General features: G+C 53.3%; 9 protein-coding genes across 9 annotated transcripts; 8 read left to right on the top strand and 1 right to left on the bottom strand.

Moving 5' to 3' along the window:
- Positions 1-750: 750 nt before the first annotated feature.
- Positions 751-2,772, top strand: PG986_003243 (D-lactate dehydrogenase; the record flags this gene model as incomplete). The annotated part of the gene is made up of 5 exons (XM_066839465.1): positions 751-1,098; positions 1,155-1,557; positions 1,659-1,877; positions 1,930-2,328; positions 2,399-2,772. 5 exons carry the CDS (start codon positions 751-753, stop codon positions 2,770-2,772), a joined length of 1,743 nt encoding a protein of 580 aa, XP_066704529.1.
- A 1,300-nt stretch (positions 2,773-4,072) lies between these two features.
- PG986_003242 (uncharacterized protein) lies at positions 4,073-8,176 on the top strand (the record flags this gene model as incomplete). Its single annotated transcript, XM_066839464.1, has 1 exon — positions 4,073-8,176. The coding sequence occupies one exon, from the start codon at positions 4,073-4,075 to the stop codon at positions 8,174-8,176; it is 4,104 nt and encodes a 1,367-aa protein (XP_066704528.1).
- Positions 8,177-8,759: 583 nt separating this feature from the next.
- Positions 8,760-9,803, top strand: PG986_003241 (NAC domain-containing protein). Its single transcript, XM_066839463.1, has 3 exons — positions 8,760-8,878; positions 8,993-9,166; positions 9,280-9,803. Exons 1-3 carry the CDS (start codon positions 8,818-8,820, stop codon positions 9,507-9,509), a joined length of 465 nt encoding a protein of 154 aa, XP_066704527.1. The 5' UTR covers positions 8,760-8,817; the 3' UTR covers positions 9,510-9,803.
- Positions 9,804-9,943: 140 nt separating this feature from the next.
- On the bottom strand, positions 9,944-11,389 carry PG986_003240 (uncharacterized protein; the record flags this gene model as incomplete). Its single annotated transcript, XM_066839462.1, has 3 exons — positions 9,944-10,794; positions 10,864-11,153; positions 11,223-11,389. The coding sequence occupies 3 exons, from the start codon at positions 11,387-11,389 to the stop codon at positions 9,944-9,946; spliced, it is 1,308 nt and encodes a 435-aa protein (XP_066704526.1).
- Positions 11,390-11,998: 609 nt separating this feature from the next.
- On the top strand, positions 11,999-12,875 carry PG986_003239 (60S ribosomal protein eL24; the record flags this gene model as incomplete). Its single annotated transcript, XM_066839461.1, has 3 exons — positions 11,999-12,049; positions 12,319-12,462; positions 12,588-12,875. The coding sequence occupies 3 exons, from the start codon at positions 11,999-12,001 to the stop codon at positions 12,873-12,875; spliced, it is 483 nt and encodes a 160-aa protein (XP_066704525.1).
- A 1,399-nt stretch (positions 12,876-14,274) lies between these two features.
- Positions 14,275-14,976, top strand: PG986_003238 (peroxiredoxin-5; the record flags this gene model as incomplete). Its single annotated transcript, XM_066839460.1, has 3 exons — positions 14,275-14,398; positions 14,492-14,694; positions 14,803-14,976. The coding sequence occupies 3 exons, from the start codon at positions 14,275-14,277 to the stop codon at positions 14,974-14,976; spliced, it is 501 nt and encodes a 166-aa protein (XP_066704524.1).
- Positions 14,977-16,102: 1,126 nt separating this feature from the next.
- Positions 16,103-16,671, top strand: PG986_003237 (uncharacterized protein; the record flags this gene model as incomplete). The annotated part of the gene is made up of 2 exons (XM_066839459.1): positions 16,103-16,203; positions 16,284-16,671. The coding sequence occupies 2 exons, from the start codon at positions 16,103-16,105 to the stop codon at positions 16,669-16,671; spliced, it is 489 nt and encodes a 162-aa protein (XP_066704523.1).
- Positions 16,672-18,855: 2,184 nt separating this feature from the next.
- PG986_003236 (uncharacterized protein) lies at positions 18,856-20,293 on the top strand (the record flags this gene model as incomplete). Its single annotated transcript, XM_066839458.1, has 3 exons — positions 18,856-19,041; positions 19,097-19,511; positions 19,566-20,293. 3 exons carry the CDS (start codon positions 18,856-18,858, stop codon positions 20,291-20,293), a joined length of 1,329 nt encoding a protein of 442 aa, XP_066704522.1.
- Positions 20,294-21,336: 1,043 nt separating this feature from the next.
- PG986_003235 (uncharacterized protein) lies at positions 21,337-23,178 on the top strand (the record flags this gene model as incomplete). The annotated part of the gene is made up of 3 exons (XM_066839457.1): positions 21,337-21,687; positions 21,853-22,135; positions 22,268-23,178. The coding sequence occupies 3 exons, from the start codon at positions 21,337-21,339 to the stop codon at positions 23,176-23,178; spliced, it is 1,545 nt and encodes a 514-aa protein (XP_066704521.1).
- Between the last annotated feature and the right edge of the window lie 73 nt (positions 23,179-23,251).

Genomic DNA, 23,251 nt, shown 5'->3' with positions numbered 1-23,251 from the left:
CCAAGACTTATGTCCCCGGCAAGGCACCTTTCCCTTTCGAACCGCCATCGGGGGCCACCTAAAGTATATACCCCCAGGTGACAGACTAAAGACTGGCTCTTCCTTGGCTTGAACCCTCCTAGCTTACGGGGAATCCACTCAAATGCTTCTAAGCCTGCATTGGTCACCGATTCGGAAAGTCGAGCCCATCAGAGGCCAAGCTTCCCTGTCTTGACATTTCTATTACATGAGCATTGTTTTCGTCTTGTGCTTGAAGCGTTATTTATCCCATCGTGAGGGGCGGCTGAGGTCGTGTGGTCGCTTTCTCCTGTAACATTTCCTATACTTTTCTATCCATCGTGTCGTACTTTGAACCTACCACATGCATACCTACTTACATATTCACACTTCCTCAACTTATATATCCCTTATACGACCCCCACATCTTTAAGTCACTTCTTGGTCTCCCTCAAAGGGGGTCAGATACATTTTTAAGAGTGCCACGTGCTCTGCTACTGTTGGCAGCTTCCGTGTCAAGGCCACTTACACCATTTCTTGGCTTCAGTACTGGTTATTACTTTGTTTGTATTCCTGCCCAGGAGACACGAAGTTGGGAAACAAAAAGACTCAACCAGTGGTACCCTTACTCCACGAGACCAGGAAAAGGCGTCGAGATCGAGGTCAAGTCCGCGATTGGAGGCAGACTGGACCTAGGGTCAGTATATAACCGTTTGATACCGCTACACTCCCGGTTGCAGCCTTCCATCGACCATGAGTAGTATACCGACTCACACAACAGCTCGGGTGGTGCCCCTCTGCATGTCGGCCAAATACTTTGCCAAGCCCTTCACGGGCGCTTGGCGTCGTTCATTCTTTCACTCGACAACGAAGAGAACTTCAGGCCGTGGCGCACATGGCCGGTTGCACTCTGTTGCTGGCCCTCATCAACGTCCCCCGACGTGGTCCGGCGGCTCCGTCGTTGCCTTGTCAGCTACTGCCGGCCTCCTGGGGTTTACTTTAGCTGCCGCTGGGTTCGAGGCCCCAAAGCCACGCCCTATTATGCTTTTCGATTCCAAAATCTCTTCGCCGGAATATGCGTCGATGGACGAAATGGAAGCGGTTAGTTTGGGCACATCAAGCGCTGATAGGGTTGCTTTGGCTTACAAATTCTGCAGGCACTGAGAGAGATCCGGCGTGAGATTGGCGGAGTGGATGACATCATCTCCACGGATCCGGACGATCTGCACGCTCATGGTTATTCTGAGTGGTCGACAACAAACCCTGATGGGCTTCCCGTGGCTGTGGCGTATCCAAGGTCTACGCAGCAGGTATCTACCATCGCCAAGATTTGCCATAAGTACCATGTCCCAATCATCCCATACTCAGGGGGTTCCAGTCTGGAAGGCAACTTCTCGGCACCATATGGTGGCATCAGTGTCGACTTCGCCTATATGGACCAGATAATTCGGTTCCATAAAGACGACATGGATGTTGTCGTTCAGCCCAGTATTGGATGGCAGGAGTTGAACGACCAGCTGGCCAAACTGGAGAGTGGACTCTTCTTCCCCATTGACCCAGGTATGTCACATAAGTAAGAAGAACTCGGGTTCTATCAACTACACACATACGCGCGAGCACATAATACGATGCCGAATGGTAATCTGACTTGTATGTGACAGGCCCAAGTGCTAAAATCGGTGGCATGGTCGGGACAAATTGTTCAGGAACGAATGCAGTCAAGTACGGAACCATGAAAGATTGGGTGATCAATCTTACGGTAGTACTTGCGGATGGTACAGTCATCAAGACACGCCAAAGGCCGAGAAAATCCTCGGCTGGCTACAACCTCAACGGCATTTTCGTGGGCTCTGAAGGCACGCTTGGTCTGGTGACAGAAGGTCAGTTTATGCCATGTGATGTTTCCGAAGGTGTGGTTAACCAAGTTAACAGCAACGCTTAAACTTGCCGTTGTCCCTGAGGATCTATCTGTGGCTGTCGTGACTTTTCCTACCATCCGTGACGCTGCTGCAGCTGCAGCTCAGGTCATGCAGACTGGGGTTCCCGTGGCAGCCATGGAGATCATGGACGAAGTTCAAATGAGGGTAGTCAACTTGGGTGGCGCAACTGCACCGCGGGTCTGGAAAGAGGCGCCGACTCTGTTCTTCAAGTTTTCAGGCACGAGGGCTAGTGTAAAGGAGCACATCGGTCTGGTCCAGGACATTACCAAGTGTCACAAGGGTGGGAATTTCGAGTTCGCGAAAGACCAACGTGAGCAAAAGCTTCTCTGGTCTGCTCGTAAAGAGTCATTATGGTCCATGCTATCTCTCAGGAAAGAGGGCCAAGAAGTCTGTAAGTCTGATAGCCTCCGGTCGCTCTCACAGATCCGATTTCGGGGATCATGTACTGACAACAGTTATAGGGAGCACTGACGTTGCAGTACCCTTCAGTAGACTGGCTGATATTATTGAGATCAGCAAGAAAGAGATGGACGAGCTTGGCCTTTTCGCCAGCATCCTGGGCCACATTGGCGACGGCAATTTCCACGAAAGCATCATCTACAATCGACAGAACAAGGACGAACGGGAAAAAGTCGAGATATGCGTCAAGAACATGGTCAAGCGCGCCATTGATATGGAGGGCACATGCACTGGCGAGCACTCCATCGGCTGGGGCAAGAAGGATTCGCTGCTCCTGGAGGTTGGCCCCGAGACGCTCGCTGTCATGAGGCAGATAAAGCAGGCACTCGATCCGCGGTGGATCATGAATCCGGGCAAGATAATGGATTTGCCCTAAATTCATCTCAGCTGTGGCAGATAACCGTGACGATCTGGCCAAGGACTTGCCAGATTCCAAGTTATAACACAGGCGAGCCGAAAGCATTTCCTCCACATATTTTCATTCACAAGGCGACAGTTTGTTACCAAAAGCAACAGCACCGGCGCATTTACAAGGTTCGGCAAGATAGATCTTGTAAAGATGGCTGTCACCCCTAACCCCCTTTTTATATTATGCATATCAACACGATCGGCCACAAAAAATTATTTTGCATTGATAGGTAGCATGTCATGCTTGCGGCTGTCTGTAAGCTATATAGCATTTTCTTACGTATCACGATACATATATACTGTAGATATTGCAAAAGCGGTTACTGCAGTTCTTCCACATGGTGATACAATTATATGGCAACTGTGAAGGTTTCTCTCCCTACTTGCCCCTTGTGGGCAGCATGACCGGCAGACTGACCCTGTGAGAACATGTATATAAGCAAGCAAGCACCAATACCCTCCAGCTGGCTAGGACTTTTCGTGCTTCAAGATCAACAGCCCCAAAGTAATTGCTCAATAACCTAAATTGTGCAAATGATCTTCAACAAACATCCAACCGCAGTAGGCCACCCAAGCTGCAGATATCCGAAACAGCAAGGTGAATTAGAGCCTCCCAATCCAAGCAGGTGCTAAGAGACACTTTCTCATTCCTTCCCCACGGCACTGTCCCAGCTCGGTGGTGATATTGAATACAAAGACTCTGGGTAATGTGAAGAAAAGCGAAGGCGCAAGCAACTCTTTGAGAGAAAGTAAGTTGGCGAGTTGTACTTCCTGCAAGACAGTCAATTACCTGAAGTAGCCTCTGTTTGACAATCTTCAGCAGAGCGGCGAGGATCAGAACTTGCACCAAGCAGTTGATTCATCAATTGATTGTATCGATCCATCAATTATTCGTGCAAACGAAACGCTGGATTTGTCTCTACATTCGCACCTTCCCTTCTCATTTCCTTTTTGCCATGACTTCCTTGGCCTCTGCCTCCTACCTAAGGCGCTCCTTCTCGACCACACAAGAACGAATCACTAAGCAACATTGAAGTCATCCCATATTCACTTCACAAGCCCTCTGGGTAAGTGACTGAATGGATTAGCTCCTTAGAACATACGGCTAATCTGCTTCCCATCATAGTACAATCATCAGTGATTGTCAACTGCCGGGATTCACTAGAATGAGCATATCGAGCGACATCGAGACCTAATAATATCTCCACCTCTCGACTTTTTAAACTCGCATTTTATACAAACTCACCTTACCAACAATATTGCTTACCATGACCAGCGACGGTGCCAATATGGACAACGGCACCCATACACCGGGCCCTCCTTCGAGACGGCCTATTAACCAATTTCGGCGATTCAACAACCATGCACAGTTCCAGGGGCTCTGGAGAGAATGGCCCGAACTCGCCGTTCGCCTGCAAAACCTCCCAGCTGATGTGAACCCGCAGATTCTGCGACAGGTGTTCCAACCATTGGGTGAAGTCGTCTTTATCGGAGTCCTCCCAGATGATCGGGATGCAAACAAGAGGGCTGCGGTTGTTCGGTTCTCGCCGCCACCTCAAGCCGCATTCTGGCAGAATGGGTACATCATCATAGACTTCTCACCTCAGGTCAAAGTACCAATCACATGTCTGCATCCTCGACGACCCGAGCTCATCAGGAGCCCTGTCACTGGACTGGAATACCCAGTGGATATGAAAATCCGTTTAGTTGGCCTTGATTTCGGCTTCCTTTCGCAAGAGTCTACCATGGATGTCATGCGATCCATCCAGTACCCTGCAGATGTGCCGCTGGTCTTCTCACTGTCCGCAAAGTTGAATTTCAAGAAGCTTGAGATCGCATTCCCCTGCTCGATCCCTAACCCATCCAGCACCAACCCTAGCGATGACATGGACGACTCTCCGAGCCCGCGGCAGCATAGGTACAAGGCGGTGATCCAGTTCAGCCATATCACAAAGATATACTGCATTCGCAAGGATGATGGCCCCGAGGAATTGATGATACCTTTGGACAGCCCACCGGCCTTCCACAGATACAACCCGCATATCGTTACCCGTAGCCAGGTTGATGAGACCCAGACACGATGGGGAGAGCATGAGGCCTGGCAGAGAATAGGTACAATCAAGCACGAGTCCAATTCAAAGGACGAGGTCACGTCACTAAGAAGACCTGATCAGTTTGTGGACATCGGTCGCTGGACCACTTACCGACTGACCATGGACGCCAGTAACAAGAGCGTGTGGCAGAAAATGAAGTCTGCTCTTTCTGACTTCAACATCCAGTTCACTGAGTTAAGTTCGAAGGACTTCAAAATACGCCCAGGAGCTCCGTCGAATCTCTGGGACATGATTGACGCTCCCACCTCCGGTATGGCCTCTGGACTTGAGCTTTTACATAACACCAATAGCGTTCATCTGCCCTTCGAGATTCGTTACCAACTTGAGGCTGCCATATCGCAGGGGGTTTTCTCCGAGCAAAGTATCAACATTGATTTCCTCACGGAGCTTGCGAAGCTGGTCCCAGCCCTTGACCCTGAAGTTGACACTGGAACCGAGCCTGGAACCGAACCTGGTGAGACTCCACACTTCATAAACAATTGGAGGTTTATGAACAGGGGACGCTTTAACAAGGCCAGAAATCTTCTGGAATATGTCACTGATGGTCGTAAGCGTGTTTACGACCCCATGGGCGTCTTTGGGAACGGTAACGCTCTAACTTACACCCCTGGTTTCAGTTATGAGCACTGTGCCTGGGTCAGAAAAGTCATCGTCACGCCATCAACGATGTACTTGGGATCTCCGACTCTGGAGGTCACGAACAGAGTTCTTCGACAGTACGAGAGCAATATTGACCTCTTCCTGCGTGTCCAGTTTACGGATGAACGTACTGAAGGTCGCCTCTCTGCTGACCAGGACAGCGAGAAGAACCACCACCTTTTCAACAGGGTTTTCAATACTCTGAGAAACGGCATTCGCATTGGCGACCGACACTACCAATTCCTGGCCTTTGGGAACTCCCAGTTCAGGGAGCATGGTGCTTACTTCTTCTCTCCAACCGGGGCCCAAAGCTGCGATGACATTCGAAGCTGGATGGGAAACTTCGACCACATCAAGGTTGTCGCCAAATATGCATCTCGCCTTGGGCAATGCTTCTCCACAACGCGAAGCCCGAAAGGCATAACAGTTGACCATACTCGTATTCCTGACATTGAGCACGAAGAGTGGTGTTTTACCGACGGTGTGGGTAAGATAGGCATCTATCTAGCCAAAGATATTGCAGGGCAGCTCAAGATGCTGAAGAAGCATGGTTCACCGTCGGCCTTTCAGTTCCGCATGGGAGGAAACAAAGGCATCCTCGTCACATGGGATGACGCCAAGTGGAATGAGGTCCAAGTCCGTCCTTCACAGAACAAGTTCACGTCTTTGGCCAGGAATATCGAGATCATCCGACCGTCACGGTTCTCGGTGGCGACTCTAAACCGCCAGACAATTGCGATTCTGAGTTGTCTCGGCGTTTCGGATAATATATTCCTGGACTTGACAAAGCATCAATTAACCGACTATCGAGTTGCCATGGAGGACCACGAGATGGCCTTGCGGCTGCTCAGTCGCTTCACGGACGAGAACGGCATCACGACCACCCTAGGGCAAATGATTCAAGATGGCTTCATGACAGTGCAGGAACCCTTTGCCCTTACTGTTTTACAACTTTGGAGAGCCTGGTCGATGAAGCTCTTGCGTGAGAAAGCTCGCATAGTTGTCGAGCAAGGAGCGTTTGTTTTTGGTTGCGTTGACGAGACCAAGTCTCTACGCGGTCACGTCCATGCCGAAGAGTCTGACATGACCAAGAGCAAGGAAATGCTCCCGCAAATATTCCTTCAAGTGCCCGAGATCGATGAGCCTGATAATTATCGCATAATTACAGGCTTATGTGTTATTGGCCGCAATCCATCCTTGCACCCAGGCGACCTTCGTGTTGTCGAGGCCGTAGATATTCCCCAGCTTCGACATCTCCGCGATGTTGTCGTGTTCCCTGGCCAAGGCGATCGAGACCTGCCGTCAATGTGTTCTGGCGGCGATCTAGACGGAGACGACTATTTCGTATTCTGGGATCCGCGACTGGTACCCGAGGAATGGAACCACCCGCCCCTTAATCATGATGTGATCAAGCCCGAGGAACTCAATCGCGATGTCAGAATCGACGACATTATACGATTCTTTGTCGAGTACATCAAGAACGACTCACTCGGTGCCATTGCACATGCTCATGTTGCCATGGCAGACAGGCTCCCAAATGGTCCAAAGTCCGATGCTTGCATCGAACTTGCCAAATTGCATTCGAACGCAGTCGACTATGTCAAGACCGGTCGTAAAGCACATCTGACCTCCAAGTTACGACCGAAATCCTGGCCACACTTCATGGGCAAGCCAGAGAAGAAATCATACAGATCCAACAAGATTCTCGGAAAGCTATACGATCTCATCGCGGCTGTCGACTTCACACCCAAGTACGATAGTACATTCGACCTGCGTATCCTGCGCCGCTACAAACTAAGTGACGAGCTGCTTGCCAAGGCACGACGCATCAAGTCGCAGTACGATATTGCCATGAGAAGAGTCATGAACCAGAGGGAGATCACGACGGAATTTGAGATCTGGACCACCTTCGTCATGAGTAAACCTCGTATTGGCACAGAATACAAGTCACAGGAAGATATGGGGACCGTCATGCTTGGCTTGCGCGACCGCTTTGTGACGGCGTGCCGCGAAGAAATTGGAGTCAAAGACCGAGACGAGGGAACGCCACTGCTATACCCGTTCATAGCGGCGGCCTACCAGGTCACTTGGGAGGAGGTACAAGTCGCTCTGCAACAGTGTGATCAGATGCAGTTGATCGCGGGACAAATGATCCCCAAGCGGCGTAGGATACCTGAGCAAATGCCACTGCTCAGTTTTCCGTGGCTGTTTCACTACGAGCTGGGCAAGATCGCCACGGACAATGACGGCAATTCCCTGGAAGTGGACAAGATTAGTATGCCCGAAATAGTCAGAGTCAGCACATTCAAGGCAGATGGACCGCCTATAGTCGAACTCGACAACGGTAAAGTGATTCACCGCGGGCAAGAGCTGTTCATTGGAGCCCTTGAGGCGGATGACGGAGGTGGCATGGTGGGTGAGGATGAGGCCGCTGGAGAGGTTGGAGAGGGAAAGTCCGAGACGCCTGACACGTCGAATTCCTCCAGCGATGACATCAGTACCACCATCGCTACGCCCAGTGAAGGCCAGGAAGAGGCTGATGACCTCGAAGTGGAAGTGGAGATGGAGGACGAGCACGAGAACAGTGGACTTCGGGGCTTGGAGCGACTGGGCCTGTGATATTGCTGCTCCGCCTGCGTTCGTTTAGTTCACGGGTTTAACACTTCTGCCATATGTAGTATAATAACAAAATAGCGAATAGTTATGCTATAGTCAGCGGCTGAAATGATAGGTCGATCCGGACCCTATAGCGGCCGCCATTGCTTCCTGCCTTGTGTCCCGGCGTAGATATGAGATAAGGATGAGGGGTGGTGGGAATCCACAAGTGGGCAGATTGCATAGGATGCCGCTGAATCAGCATGGACCAGTGGTAAAGTCGAATTATGCAGCAAGTGGAGCGTATCGCTGTAGCCAGAAGCGGGCAGAGGGTTGATCCACAGGGCGAGCACGCACATTTTGGAAGCTCTGGAGAGACGAAGAGTTTCGAGCCTCACCAGCCCCGATTGACTGATTGATTGACTGAGAGCTATTCCCGACGAAGAATCCGATTTTACGGCATATAATAATATCTCTGGGGTAAGTGCTGTTCGATTTACCTGCCTGGCTGGCCTGGAGCCCGAGTCTTTCTGTTTTCCTTGGGGGCGGCCAATTTCCAATCAAACTACATAAACCCCAGCTAACATATTTTCCTCGCTTCCCAAAAGCCTTGTTGGAACCCCGCGCAATTTCTCTTTTTCGACCACAGCTCATTTGAAATCAAGATGGCGGACGTGCAGGAGATCCTCAAGAAGAAGTTCGGCGGTGCTGCGCCTTCGCGAACTGGTACGTTCAATATTATTTCTACCCTTCGGACCCGACATCGCATTGCGGGCGAGGCTCGAGGCCAAGGCGGGCAAACGCCAAAGGGGACAAAAGTTAACGATTGAATTTCACCAGGTGGCAAGGGCACCCCGAGACACAAGCAGAAGCGCAACGTCGCCCGCAGCGCCAACGATGACAAGAAGCTCCAGGCTACGCTCAAGAAGCTGAACGTGCAGCCCATCCAGGCTATTGAGGAGGTCAACATGTTCAAGGCCGACGGCAACGTCATCCACTTCTCTGCCCCCAAGGGTACGTAAACTCGCCCTCACGCCCACATACCTACGCACAAACTCTGTGAAGGAGACAAATGTGGCCCTGCCAGTATTGTTGGCAATCCAGTAAACTAACCCGCCGTGCCACAGTTCACGCCGCCGTTCCCGCCAACACCTTCGCCATCTACGGCAACGGCGAGGACAAGGAGCTCACCGAGCTTGTCCCCGGCATCCTCAACCAGCTCGGACCTGACTCCTTAGCCTCTCTCCGTAAGTTGGCCGAGAGCTACCAGAGCATGTCCAAGGGCGAGAAGGAGGCCGATGACGACGACATCCCCGACCTGGTCGCCGGCGAGAACTTCGAGAGCAAGGTCGAATAAATCCGGCCCTCAACTATCTGTTCCGAGATCCCCCACGCGGATACGCATTCCCACTTGATCCGGTCTCTGGACGGAGAGCATGACAACGGAAAGGTATTGGTCTAAGCATATGGATTGGGATCACATGGGTAACGAAAAAGGGACGAAGGGTTTCTCATCTTTTAAGGGCGAAAGCAGAGGGATGGAGTCTGATACACCTTTGATAGTTCTGATCGATTTGTCATGAACTATCGTCTTCTGATGGGGGACTGCTAGTTTGTATTTCCGACACCACCGGCGCATGTCTCGTGTGAGGAAGGCAATCTTTTGGTCATGTGGCTGTAGCTGGAACAAGCTCCGCTGGCCACCTGAGGCTTGGTAGACGGAGGATCGATACCAGTCTTGCTAAGAAAGAAAAAAAATGAAATTACGTTCCTCAATTCGTTCGTACTTTTCTACAAACCGAAGTCGTCGTCTCCCTGATTCTTTGCCCAGCCCTTCAGGGCAATCGACGTTGCCTTGCGTTTGGCATCCATCCTTGGCTGCAGCATGTCTGACTGCTTCAGCTCCGCGTAATTCTGGGCTGCCAGTGTTTTCTGTAGGCGGACCAGTCCTGCACCTAGCATTGAAGCAATTTCTGCCGCAAGCGCCCACATCTTCCTCCGCGAAGCGAAGCTGGCGCCCCGCGGGTCAAACAGTTTCCGGCCCTGTAGCGTGCCGCCCAGAGATGCCTCTTCCAGCCCACTGGCCGTCCAAGCCACCGCCAGATTGCTCGCGGCCATCTTGTCCGCGCCAACACCAGCAGCGACAACTTCACCTTCCCGCCCCAACCGGCTAATCACACCGCGCCGCGAGTACGCGAACTCGAGGTTTGTGGTGTCGACCCGGAACGGCGCGAACCTGTAGCCCCCGGCGAGCAGATTGTCAGTCTTCTCCTTCATCGCCGCCATGCGCCCGCGTGCGGAGAAGGCCCTCTCGCAGCCCGTCACCGAGTGCTGCGACGCCGGCAGGACTAGGGTGGTCAGGTACGCGTGCGTCGGGTTCACGAGCAGCGACGCCGTCGACGACAGCAGGCTCGTGCACTGCCGCAGCGCCAGCTTGTCCGAGCACGACTTGGACAGGGTGGCCGGGGCGTCGCCGCGCGCAGGCTTGCGACGGACAACGCCTAGGTGCTGGAAGTAGGCGCGACCGGGAAGAAGCGGAGCGGCGGTAGGAGTGGGCTCTGCGGCGGCAGGGGAAGAAGGGACTTCCCAGGGGGTTGCGTCGGCTTGGGCGGCCATGGTTAGTTCCATGGATGCGTCGCCGCCTGGTAGAAGCAAGGTATGTTAGCCGTATTCTACTTTTTTGGCTTCTAAGGGTTCATTGTATGGCTTACACGGCGCTTCGGAACAATACATATGCAGCTTGACATCGTCCCGCCAGGTGAACGGTTGGCCGCACCAGGGAGTGGTGGTGGTGGTGGTGACAAGCTCCTGCAGCTCGTCTACGCGCCGGCGCCGTAGGAACAGGGACTCGGTATCCGGTCCGCCCTCAGCCAGGGCCTTGCACTCGTCCAGCACGAAGCGGTTGAAGGCACGGATGGCGAGCACCTCGGCGTGCCAGTCATGCAGCACATTACCGCGGGCCAAGGGCAACTTTGCCTGGGGAAGACATTTCATACCTGTCCTGCGCGAGGCAGAGAGAAAAAGTATTTCAGCAAACAGTCTATACAACTTATGCTAGATTATGGCTTACGCAAGCGAGAGACATCGTAGGTCATTCCCTCGAAGCTCGGCCACAATGCCGCTCAGGGGCACCCATTCGTGGATGCCATTGTCGCGCACCGGGGGCTTTCGCTTTACAGGGAGCTTCTCGTATTCCTGCAGCACGAGCGATGCTATGATATCCGGGGTGACACTCATGGAAGCATATCCTTCCGACCTCTGGATTTCTCCTGCTCCTAGTAGCCCTACGTGCCAGTTGGGGGTGACAGGCAGAGTTGTTGTTCGGAGACGCTGATGTCAATAGCTTGAGGGAAGAACAGGTGGGTCCTCCCACTTCTCCTCCAACTTGGCTCTACAGAAACACATATAGACAGGCATTGAAGCGTCCGTCAGCTATGCACCAGGTTTGACTACAGTACTAGCCTTGAGAAACTTTTCCTATGTTTCCTGTTTATTCATACTGCATGCATGTGCCCGTGTCTAATGCCTGGAAAGCTGGGCGCCTGTGCCCGAGGAGAAAGTTAGGGTAAGAGGAACATGCACTTAAGCGGAAACCATGAGCCACCTCTAGCCCCACACCCAAGCCACACGCCACACAGCACGGGTTAAAGACAAAAACTAGCCGACCCTAATAATTGCCTGGCTTATCCGATCCCACACATTCCCAGTGCAGGTCGAAATTGGAGAGCGTCTGGTCAATTTGTGGACGTCCAACAATTCCGTGTGACATTTTCCTTCAATCCGACTACGACGACCAACTAACCCACCACAGCCCAAATCCCCGAGAGTTCTCGACAAATCGCCAAAATGAGAACCTACGACGATACCTTCTCGGGCCAGAGAATCTACCCCGGCAAGGTACGACATATCATATCTCCCTGCGAACATTGATGATGGATGGACGGAACGGCCGAATACGTGGGCAATAGGACAGGGCTGGGGCGATTGGAGACCGCGACGGGCCGACGGCTGGGCTGGCTTGCACTGGGTTGTCTTCGCAAGATGCCCTGCCAGGCTCGGCTGTCGGTCTTGAGCGGTCCTGTTTATCGCCCCCATTTCTGGAGATAGTGGCCTTGATACAAGAATAATAACGGACAGGATGCTAATGCGAGACCTTCGACTCACAGGGTAAGCTCTACGTCCGCGGTGACAGCAAGATCTTCCGCTTCCAGAACGGCAAGTCCGAGTCGCTGTTCCTGCAGCGCAAGAACCCCCGTCGCATCGCATGGACCGTTCTCTTCCGTCGCCAGCACCGCAAGGGTATTTCTGAGGTACGGACCCATTCACTGGCCTTCCTCTCCAATCGAGGTTCCCATACGTCATTATGCGACACCTCCTTTGGATGAGAAGGCCAATGTCGCTTGGCGGAATGATGTGTGACTGACACACATTACAGGAAGTCGCCAAGAAGCGAACCCGCCGAACCGTCAAGGCCCAGCGTGCTATCGTTGGTGCTTCTCTCGATGTCATCAAGGAGCGCCGTTCCATGAGACCCGAGGCCCGCTCTGCCGCCCGCTCTGCCGCCGTCAAGGAGGCCAAGGAGAAGAAGGCCGCTGCTGCTGCCAGCAAGAAGGAGGACAAGGCCAAGCGCGCCACCACCGCCTCCAAGGGCCAGACTGGACGTATCGTTGGCAAGCAGGGTGCCAAGGGCTCGCAGCCCAAGCCCAAGGCCACCACCCGATAAATATTCTGCTAGCAATGGAAATGAAAGCGGATTCAGATGGTTGGCTGGCGGTCCAGAGACATGTACAGGGCGGCGTCTAGGGTGGGCATCTTCGACTTTGTTGCTTTTCGGCAGACACAAAAATCAGCCACCCACTACTACATCTCTTGAGTCGTGGCATGCATGCATGATGGGTTTTTCTCACGGGATATGAGATTTTTTCACGCTTAGGTAGCTAATAAGAGCCAGCCTATGCAAACGGTCTACATAAAAGGGCTGCTTCCTGAAAGCAATGTATGGCAATCAAGGCCAGTGATGGCTGCGTCGTGGCTCGGCTCGGACTTGAGTGCCTCCGATAACACGCATTCCACCCTTTCCCTTGAGGACGTCAGATGTAGTATCAATGTTCCCAGATGTTGGGATAGGTTTGACCACTGCTCCCAAAACTCCAAGGGGTTTCCTGAATTGGTCAACGCCTGTCAGAACACGAGTCATTCTTTCTCTAACACCATGGTTCCGTAATATCCACCCTTCTTTTCAGCCGAAGCGGTGGTTCATATCATAAATACATAAGCAAAGCACGTAGGGTCAAAGCCAAGTGAACGCGTCGCGGCTTAGGTAGACCTGTGGCGGAGGGCATAGCCAGCTACATCTTAGAGGAGTATCGGCCGAACAAGCCATAGTATGTAGATGCCAAGGTATGTTAGGAGGTACTTTGATGGGTCTCGGCCGAGTAGAAATACCGTAGCTTACTGTAAGCGTGGTAAGTGATGGTAAAGCGAATAAAGCGAATAAAGCGAATTGGCGCTTGCAAATCATGGCAAATCGCAATCCAACAGCTCTCTCGTTGCTGTAAGGCACAACAGGAACACTGGGTCGTTGGGGATCAGGCGAACAAGGAGGATCAATCGGTGAGAGCGAACATGGATGCAGATGCGGTCTAATCCCGCTCCCGAGGTCGGCATTTGCATCCTATGTTACCTAGTAATTTGACGCCTGCAAGGGAATTTGGAATTGAGGACCCGAGCGAACCTCCCACTCCCAGCCTCCGTGCCCCGCGGACATGCGATGACGGCATTGCCGCTCGAATGCGCCGAGAGGAAGAGAGAGAGAGAAAGAGAGAAAGAGAGCTACCAGAACACAATCCAATGCCCCACTAACATGCTAATGGAAACACTGGACGGGTCGTGGACGTGGCTGTAGAACAGCAACGAAACAGGGCTACGTTTCCGCTGACAAAGTCGCCGAACCTGTCCTCTACTAGGTACTTAAAGCATAGATATAAGACGGATAGAGTTCGTTCTGCCTTGTCCCCTACCATTTCCTGACTCTCTGCCAAACTCGACAACCCGACTCGCAATTGCCTCACTGTAATTACCTACATACCCAGCAACCAACCCTCCCAAAACAAAACATCAAGATGCCTGCCCTCAAAGCCGGAGACGCCTTCCCCCAGGGTGTTACCTTCTCCTACATCGCGCCTACGCCCGAGAATGCCGAGATCACGGCCTGCGGTATCCCCACCAAGTACGATGCCAGCAAGGGTACGTTTCTTCCATACCCAGAGCTCTTACCTCGCTCGGGGGCATGCGAAGCATGGTAGCTTGCGACATGAGCTAACTGCCCTGCCTTTGCAGAGTTCCAGGACAAGAAGGTCGTTCTCGTCTCCGTTCCCGGCGCTTTCACCCCGACCTGCCAGGCCGACCACATCTCGGGCTACAAGGCCAAGTTCAACGACCTCAAGTCCAAGGGCGTCGACCAGGTCGTCGTGATCGCCTACAACGACCCCTTCGTCATGTCCGCCTGGGGCAAGGCCAACAGCATCCAGGACGACTCTATTGTATGTTCCTCCCTCCAAACTTCGATGCAGAGTTTCGTCTCTTTTACTCCGCCTCTTGGCCGGATCAAAGAAAGCTCTTTGCTAACCATTGGGTCTTTTCGCTGTTAGCTCTTCACCTCCGATGACGGCACCGCTTTCAGCCAGAGCATCGGCTGGACACTCGGCGAGCGCACCGGCCGCTACGCCATGATCATTGACCACGGCAAGGTCACCTATGCCGAGAACGAGCCGGGCAAGGGCGTCACCGTCTCCGGTGCCGATGCTGTCCTGGCTAAGCTGTAAGCTTCTTCTCGGTCATCAGACATCGAAGGTCGCGAATAGAAAATTCCAATCAACGGTTACATCGATAGATAGGCTCTCTTCCAACAGGACAGGGCGAACGCCTCTGGAAGCTGCATTGTAGCTTTTGGGAGGGGCGAAGGGCAATAGTTCAGCCAAGGCCCATGATGGCGCTTGGTGATGTCACAAATATCGGGAACTACTGCTCGGAACTATTCGATAACATTGATTGAGATGAATGAGTTCATGAATAAAAATAAAATTTAATCAAAGAACAGTCGAGATGCTTTTCGCTTGTGAACTCTTTGAGCGGAGATAATTACTTCAACACCAAGCATAGCTTAAGCAGTGTCTAGGGATATCGAGGAGCATATAAAGATATAGACTAGGGGTATGGGTACAGTGTAGGGCAGAAGTTTTGACGTGGTTGCGATGAGGGACATGATCGACTACAAACGTAGCTTACTACCAGGTCTGACGATGTGTATACGTTACGTATGTATACACTTTACATAGTTTTGTAGCGCTTGCACGTTCTCATTTTATATTATATGCGCTATTGTGGTATATCGTCAGATTGTCCATGGTATAACTACCTACCTCCTAATGAACCTTACGGGGTTTGAATGTGGAAATTGGTAGTAAATACTTGTTGCCTGTACTTATGCGCCAGTCGCGCCCTTCGATTGAACCCCGCGATAGTTGGCTGGGGAGTTACCAGGCATATACGTAGTTGAGTAGTAAGCGCCCTTGATGTCATTTTAGTTGAAGGCAAAACCCAGAAACCGGCCAAATGCCGGTATTGGCCTCCAATCTTTTCAACCGATGATACACCAAAGAGACCCGGGACAAATCCCGAAGGAACCAAACCCCGTATACGTTGCTCCGGGCTTATATAAAGCTCGAAGACGTCACGGTCACGGATCGGTAGTAAAATCTATTCGCCATGTTCTAAAAGACAACGACCTCTCCACCTGGCAAAGAGATCGTCACGCATTACTCCATACCCTCAAACTACTCCGCTCCGCTCCGCACTTGCATCGACTATAACATTGGAGACATAATATACCCTACCTATTTATTTAGTATCCCGGACGGCCAGAGGCAACAAAGCGACACACCAGCGATCATGGCCGCCGAAAAGCGAGGAGGAAGACCACCGTATCCGCCTTTCACGGCGGAGGCGGCGCAGATCAAAGTAAAAGCTGCCCAGGACGCTTGGAACACCAGGTACGTAAATCACGATTGGAAGTTCTCATCCCAGGCAAGGGAGTTTTCACTAATACGAAGGCAACAATCATCAACCAAAGAGATCCTCAAAAAGTCAAGCTTGCATACACAGAGGACTCGATCTGGCGGAACCGGGACCAGTTCTTCGTGGGGCGTGACGCCATCGCCGAGTTCCTGACCAAGAAGTGGGCCAAGGAGAACGGGTACCGGCTGCGCAAGGAGCTGTTCGCCTTCGCGGACGACAAGATCGCCGTGCAGTTCTGGTACGAGTGGTTCGAGGAGGACGGGGAGGGCGGGAAGAGGCAGTGGTGGCGCACGTACGGGCTCGAGGACTGGACGTTTGCCGAGGACGGGCTCATGCGGAAGCGCCAGATGAGCGGCAACGACGTCCGCATCGCCGAGGAGGAGCGCTGGTTCGGGGACGGCGTGGATGTGAATACCGTCCCGATCGCGGAGAAGCATTGGTAGGCAGGGAGGAAGCAGGAAGGAAGCTGGCAACTGGAGATATCAGGTCCTGGATTACTGGGAGGAGGGGTTTAGTTGGTTCTGCTCGACAGAGGAGCGAGAGAGAATTCGAGCAGCAACGGGACGGCTGAAGTCGTCCCGTCATTGATGTTTCAATAGTGCTCTTGTTGGCCACCAACATGACTACAAGCCCTCCTCTAGTGTCATGGTAGCCCAGAGCCAGTCAACGTTACACTCGGAAGCCACAGAACGAAGCTGGCTGACGGCCCAGGTGGTTTTTACTTCTTCCTGGTTGTCACCTCCATTCTTTCGTCCTCTGAGCCAAGTTACACATACGGTGCAAAGGTGACATTGATTTCTGGGTATGATGTGGCTTTCGCTTGCAAGCGAGTATTGCTTTTCTTTTGGTTCAGGGGAAGAATTGTCGTGGCGGGTTTGACTTCAGCCGTTACTAGCACGTCATGTAGATCCAATCTTGTAGTAGGATGCAGCCATCGGCTTCGCTGGGAAGGTCAGGTCAGGTAGACGGGCTTCCTGATCTCGCCTCCGAGGTTCCTGTGGCGTCTGTACTAGTCACTGTTGAACCGAGACTTGCATAGGGAGCATCCCGAGCAGCTGGAAGCTCCTTTTCTCCGTCATGTAATACCCTGTTAGGTACCCCTGCCACGCCTTGGTCGCCATGCATGCAATATGGCAATTCGCCTACCCAAGTACGGTAGGTCAAAAGAAAGAAAAGATCCCAATGGATGTGACGCCGGGGTTGAAGAAGTCACTAAAACGGGCTCCTATCTACCCCTTAGTATAATGTACTCAAGATAAGGCACTACAAGTGATGTGTGCGATAATGGTTCACTCTAATTCGCACCTGCCCTGACTGTGACTATCAGCTTGCCTACACGTAAGTAACACATGCCGTCTTTCCTCTTCAATCTACCAACATCCTACATACACAAACTTGAGGTCGTCTTGCGACCCAAGCCGGGCCTCACGCTTGGCAGCTTGACAGGTGTTCGCCCTTCTTGGGTGCTTTTACCTGGCAGTGGTACAGTACCGTCATGTGGCACTCTCTATTCCTCGTCTATACCTGCCCTCGATGCGTCCAACCCTGGCGAAAGTCGTGATAGTATGCACGCATGTGGTATGCCGTGTTCATGTCAATGGGCGCCGGCTCTGCTTGTCCATCCGGGCAATGCACCCTCACTCATCTGGGTTGACTTGACCTCCCGCGCCGGGCTAATCATTCGTGCATAGGGCAAGCAAGTACTAATAACCGGTAGATCGATCAGATCTCTTATTAGTCGCAGTGTATGGGCTCACCCTGACTGCAAGCACGCAAAGGAGCTAAGCATGACTAGCATCGACCATCTCTCACGCTACTATACCATTACCGCCGAGATTATGTCGAACTCAACCACTCACCAGAGGCCGCCGGCACGGTGGCTGATGCTCTGCTCGGGCCCCTGATCAGCTCTCTCGGGTGGTCTTGCCGCTCCATGTATGACCGTGACAGCCTTGGCAAATATTGGGCGTCCATTAGCCTGTCCTCCGCACGCCAGTGCCTTGTCATGTTCAAGATCGCGGCTTGCAAGGGAAACCCCTGCCGCCAGTTCGAGTAGTTTGTGGTCATTGATACCTGCGAGGCATCGTTAATCATTGCCTTGGTAGTTCTTTCCTGCAATCACTCAAGCCGTTTATAGGGCCTGCTACTAGCCGTAGCTATTGACGCCCGTCTACGGTGACCAGCTCAGGGCCACACGGTTACTGACAGATTTGCTGAACTGCCTATAACGCAGGTGGATGACCGAAGCTGAAGACCAGAGACCCTAGGGGGCTGGAGCGAGCAGCCAGTATGGAACGTCGACGCCTCCGTCGAACATCGAACTTAAAGAAGACCCCCCCATCCCGCTTCGACCGCCCCTCAGCTTCGGTTTGCTTATGTCCTCGAAGTATTTCGATAGTCGATCCACATTCCGAATCTGCACGAAGGGTGGGTTATGTACAAGGACGGGGACGGTGGCATGTGAGAAGGAGTAGGGTTTAGTGCAGGAACTCCACGCCCCCTAGTAGCATTATTTGTATGTTTCTGGCCAGTGTCGATCCTGGATTCTATTTCTTCTGTCCGTGGCCCACTGAATTCCCCTTGTCAACTTGAGACCCCCAGTCAAAAACGACGATCCTACAGCCAACATGGTTCTCTCTCTAAGCTACCGCCGGCCCCAATACGTGCGTCGTGAGAACCTGGATCGCCGAGATAGCGATCTCTCGGGCAGCGACAAGGAAGGAGCGTCTCTCAAGTCAGGACGGTCAAGTGCTTCTGGAGGAGTTCCTGATGCGCTTACCTTCGACAAAATCATCAACGGGGGTACTTGCCCGGTAGGATGACCGCGCTCTTCTTTGCCGTGTGAATCTCTGTTAACTTCTCATCCAGCCATGCACCGTGCGAGACTTCATGAATTACCTCATCTATATTGAGCACGCAGCCGAAAACCTGCAGTTTTTCCTCTGGCACCGCGACTATGTCAAGCGTTTCCAAGAGGCAAGCACATCCGACATCAACCTGGCGCCTGAGTGGACCCAGGAGATGGAGGACGAAGTGGCTGCAAAGCTCCAAAAAGACGCTGCTGAGAAGCTGAAGAGGGAACCCGAAGCTGCGAAAATCTTCCAGGGTACCGACTTCGAGAAAGGGGCTGAGGCGGCCATTGAAACCAAAGACCCCTTCTCCACGCCTCCGCGTACGCCAGCGGACGGCGACGATGTGTCGACAGTGTTCTCGAGCTCACAGGCGACCAACTACCGCTCTCAAGCGTGTGATGCTTTCGCAGCCGCCGGGGCGAAACAGCCATGTAAGATGTCCTGGTTAGCATTGTGGACCTAATGGCTAACCTCCCTCCTTGCAGTCTCGGTTCAACCCTTCAGAGAAGAGATTGATCGAGTGATCGCAACATACATAGCCGACGATGCACCGCGACAGCTGAATCTGTCGGCGCGCGAGCAGAAGGCTACCATCCATGCCCTCGCCTACACCACACACCCGTCCGCTTTCCGCCAGGTCGCGCGCACCATCGAAAACAGCCTGCGGCGGCAGGCCCACCCCAACTTCATCCGCTGGACCATCTGCAACGGCAATCCGGCCCGTGTTTTCTTCGCCCGCGGCCTGGGCGTCGGTGCCATCCTCCTGGCCACCGTCGCCGCTCTTGTCTTGACCCTGAGCCACGTGGGCCGCGGCTGGCGCGCGCTGGCGGCTATCGGCTGGGTCATTGGCATCGCGACCCTCATTGCGGGGTACAAGGGCATGTGCGTCGTGCTTCACGGCATGCACCACCGCCACGTGCGCCCTTGGGAGCTCTTCGGCGAGGGCGACGGGGACAATGAAGAGGCCAGCCTGAAGAAGGGCAGCTTCGAGTCTTTCGGGTCCAACAATAGCTACGAAGACGAGCCCTGGATCGTCAAGTACGAGAAACGCAACGTTGTGCGCAAGGTTTTCGACCGCGAGGTTTGGATCCAAGAGCCCGCTCTCCGCCAGATCCAAGACTCTATTTTCATTCAGTCCATGCTGTGTGCCCTACTCAGCGCCGGTGTTCTCTCGGCCATCTTCGTGGCAGTCCCGGCAGGGGGGTTCTTCTAAAGTTTGAATACAATTATAATCATTGCAAAAGGGAAAAGAAAGCGCTTCAATCACTTATACCGGTTTCTTTTTGGCGTTACCACCCTCGTTTGGCCCAAATTCAAGCTGCGACAAATTGGAAGCAGTGTTGTATTTTCAAGCATAATGTTTGTAAGGTGAGGGGCAGGGGGGGTTGAGATCAGCATCATTGACCCCTTTCTTTCTTCTCACAGAACGACGTCCGTCATAGGATACTCGGGGAACTCTCCGAAGCCACAGTTGAGCAATTTTAGAGAGTGCGTGGACAGAAGTCCAGCCGCGCTACGCTAATCAGTTCAGATAAAAACAGGCTATCATTAATATAAATCAACCACCTATGGCGCACAAAGTTTGAAGGAAGATGTCATTTGTCTCGGATCAGACTGGAGCTGTTCTGAGTAATCCCCGACCCTAATGCCAAGACCGTGGCGGCCGACGTAGATACGACATGGTACGCGCGCTAGGGACTTACCGCCCGAAAAACCGATGAATTTATTTGCGTGAGGTAATGTTTGAAATTGGCCTGAATAGGGGTCTTTGGCTGTCCTTGTCCTGGCTGTCCTAGAGTATTGGTCCGCGGGGGGGGGCTTGCGCTGCTAAGTGACGTGAGAAAACGTGGAAATTTAGTGGTTCGTTGGCCCGAGAGTGCAGTGGGTGTGCAGTGCGTCCAGTGGGTGCAGTGCTTGCAGCGCATGTTAGCGGTGCTTTGCAGGGCAGGTCGTAATGGACCATTGCATGGGGAGACGGGACGGCAATTTTAGACATCGACAAGCAACCTTTTGCTCTTACACAGATCCGAATCGGCCGTGAGAAATAAGAAGACCGTCCATGCCGCCGTAAGCCTCATACCGCTTTTTGGGCATTCGAGCCCTTTCTCCTTCCCTCGTCTTGCCTTCCAGGTCTCTCTCTCTCTCGCCCCGACGACCGATTGATTCAATTCAAATCGAAGCCGAGGGAACAAAGACAAAGCAGCAAAAGGTTACCCCACCGTCCGTCCCCTTCGTCGCAAAGCAGCCAGCCCCGCGATGCCTGGACCCGAAGCGCAACCCGTCGCCGACACGGCGCCTGCTCACGGCGACACTGGCACGGCCGCTGCGGACGGCGGAAAGCCCGCCAACAAACACACACAGGCGGCCGCTTCCACGGACTCGCTCACCACGTACCGCCGACCGCGCACGATAACGAGCACCGCCGAGATCGACAGCACCATCGGCCACCCGGGCTCCGTGCGCATCAACGTCAAGGGCGCATACATAGCCGACAGCGCAGAGCCCGCCACCCCCGTCAACGGCTCGCCCCTCGGCTCCAGCTACCATGAGACCAAGGACATCCGCTTGCCGAACCACACGGCAGTTGTCAGTCACATCGCCGCCGATGTATGTGCGCCGCTCTTCCTTCGTGCCTGAAGCACATACACACACACCCATACCATGCCTGCCTCATGCGCCCACCTGAGGAAATACATTATATGCGCATATCTCCCAATCATACTGGTAGCTAGCAATCGCTGACAACGTGTGCTTGCGTTCCTCGTCTCAAAGATCGGGGGTTCGCTAGCGAAGCTCGTCTACTTCTCCCGCGAGGCGCATTCGACAGAGCCCGGCGGCCGGCTCAACTTCCTCAGCTTCGAGACGGACCGCATCGATGACTGCATCGAGTTCATGAAGCACCTCAAGGACAAGCAGTTCGAGCTGAACGGGTCCCGGCCCGGCGAGCTGCTCGTCATGGCCACCGGGGGCGGCGCATACAAATACTACGACAAGATCCGGGAGCGGCTGGGCGTGGACGTCTTGCGCGAGGATGAGATGGAGTGTTTGATTATTGGTGAGTCTTCGCTTTGGCTTTCTGCTGCGCCTTCGTCTTTCCTCTGTGGCGACCACCTGACCCCCGATTCCTGGCCGTTGTCTTCATTGTGTTGGTAGAGGACGTGGCTGGCTTACCAAAAACCGCTGGCAGGGCTTGACTTCTTCATTACCGAGATACCACGTGAAGTCTTTACCTACTCCGAGACGGACCCGATGCACTTCGCAGAGCCCGAAGAGAACATATACCCGTATATGCTCGTGAACATTGGCTCTGGTGTCAGTATACTAAAGATTTCCGGACCGAGGACGTACGAGCGTGTAGGTGGAACTTCCCTCGGCGGCGGTACGCTCTGGGGTATTCTCTCCCTCCTGACCCCGGCCGAATCGTTTGATGAGATGTTGGATATGGCCGCCCAGGGAGACAACTCCAAGGTCGATATGCTGGTGGGCGATATCTATGGCACGGACTACGGCAAGATTGGTCTGAAGAGCTCGACCATCGCCAGCTCTTTCGGCAAGGTCTTCCGCATGAAGAGGGAAGCAGAGCAGGAAGCCGAGGACAGTGGCGGCCTGTCCAATGGAGATGCTGACCACCTCAAGGCCAACCCAGAGGCCCCAAGCGGCTCCCAAGCTTCAGAGGCTCCTCGCCCCACTCCCATAACGACGGAGGAGGCGATCCGAAACCGCTTCTCCTCGGCTGACATCTCGCGGTCATTGCTATACGCCATAAGTAACAACATCGGCCAGATTGCCTACTTGCAATCGCAAATACACGGCCTGTCGCGTATCTACTTCGGAGGCTCCTTCATCCGCGGGCACCCGCAGACCATGAACACCCTGTCGTACGCCTTCAAGTTCTGGAGCAAAGGCCAGAAGCAAGCGTACTTCCTCCGGCACGAGGGCTACCTAGGCGCTGTGGGCGCGTTCTTGAAGAAGCAGCCGCGGAACTGGGGCCGCAGGGGAAGCTTCGAGGAGGGCCAGAGCCTCGAGGCCAGGCTAAGGGTACGCGTGGGGGCCGATGGGGAGACACCCGGACACGGCTCCGATGAGGCTGTGGCTTAGGAAGAGAAGAAAAAGAAAACAAGTCGGAGAAGGGAGAAGAATAAGAAGGATAAGAGAGAGGCTACGATGCCCA

The sequence above is a fragment of the Apiospora aurea genome (assembly GCF_038362705.1).
Source record: "Apiospora aurea strain CBS 24483 chromosome Unknown utg000002l_segment0_segment0, whole genome shotgun sequence".
In the NCBI taxonomy this organism is placed as follows: Eukaryota; Fungi; Ascomycota; class Sordariomycetes; order Amphisphaeriales; family Apiosporaceae; genus Apiospora; species Apiospora aurea.
Note: the sequence above shows the minus strand (reverse complement) of the source record. Positions and strands in the feature narration are given on the sequence as shown.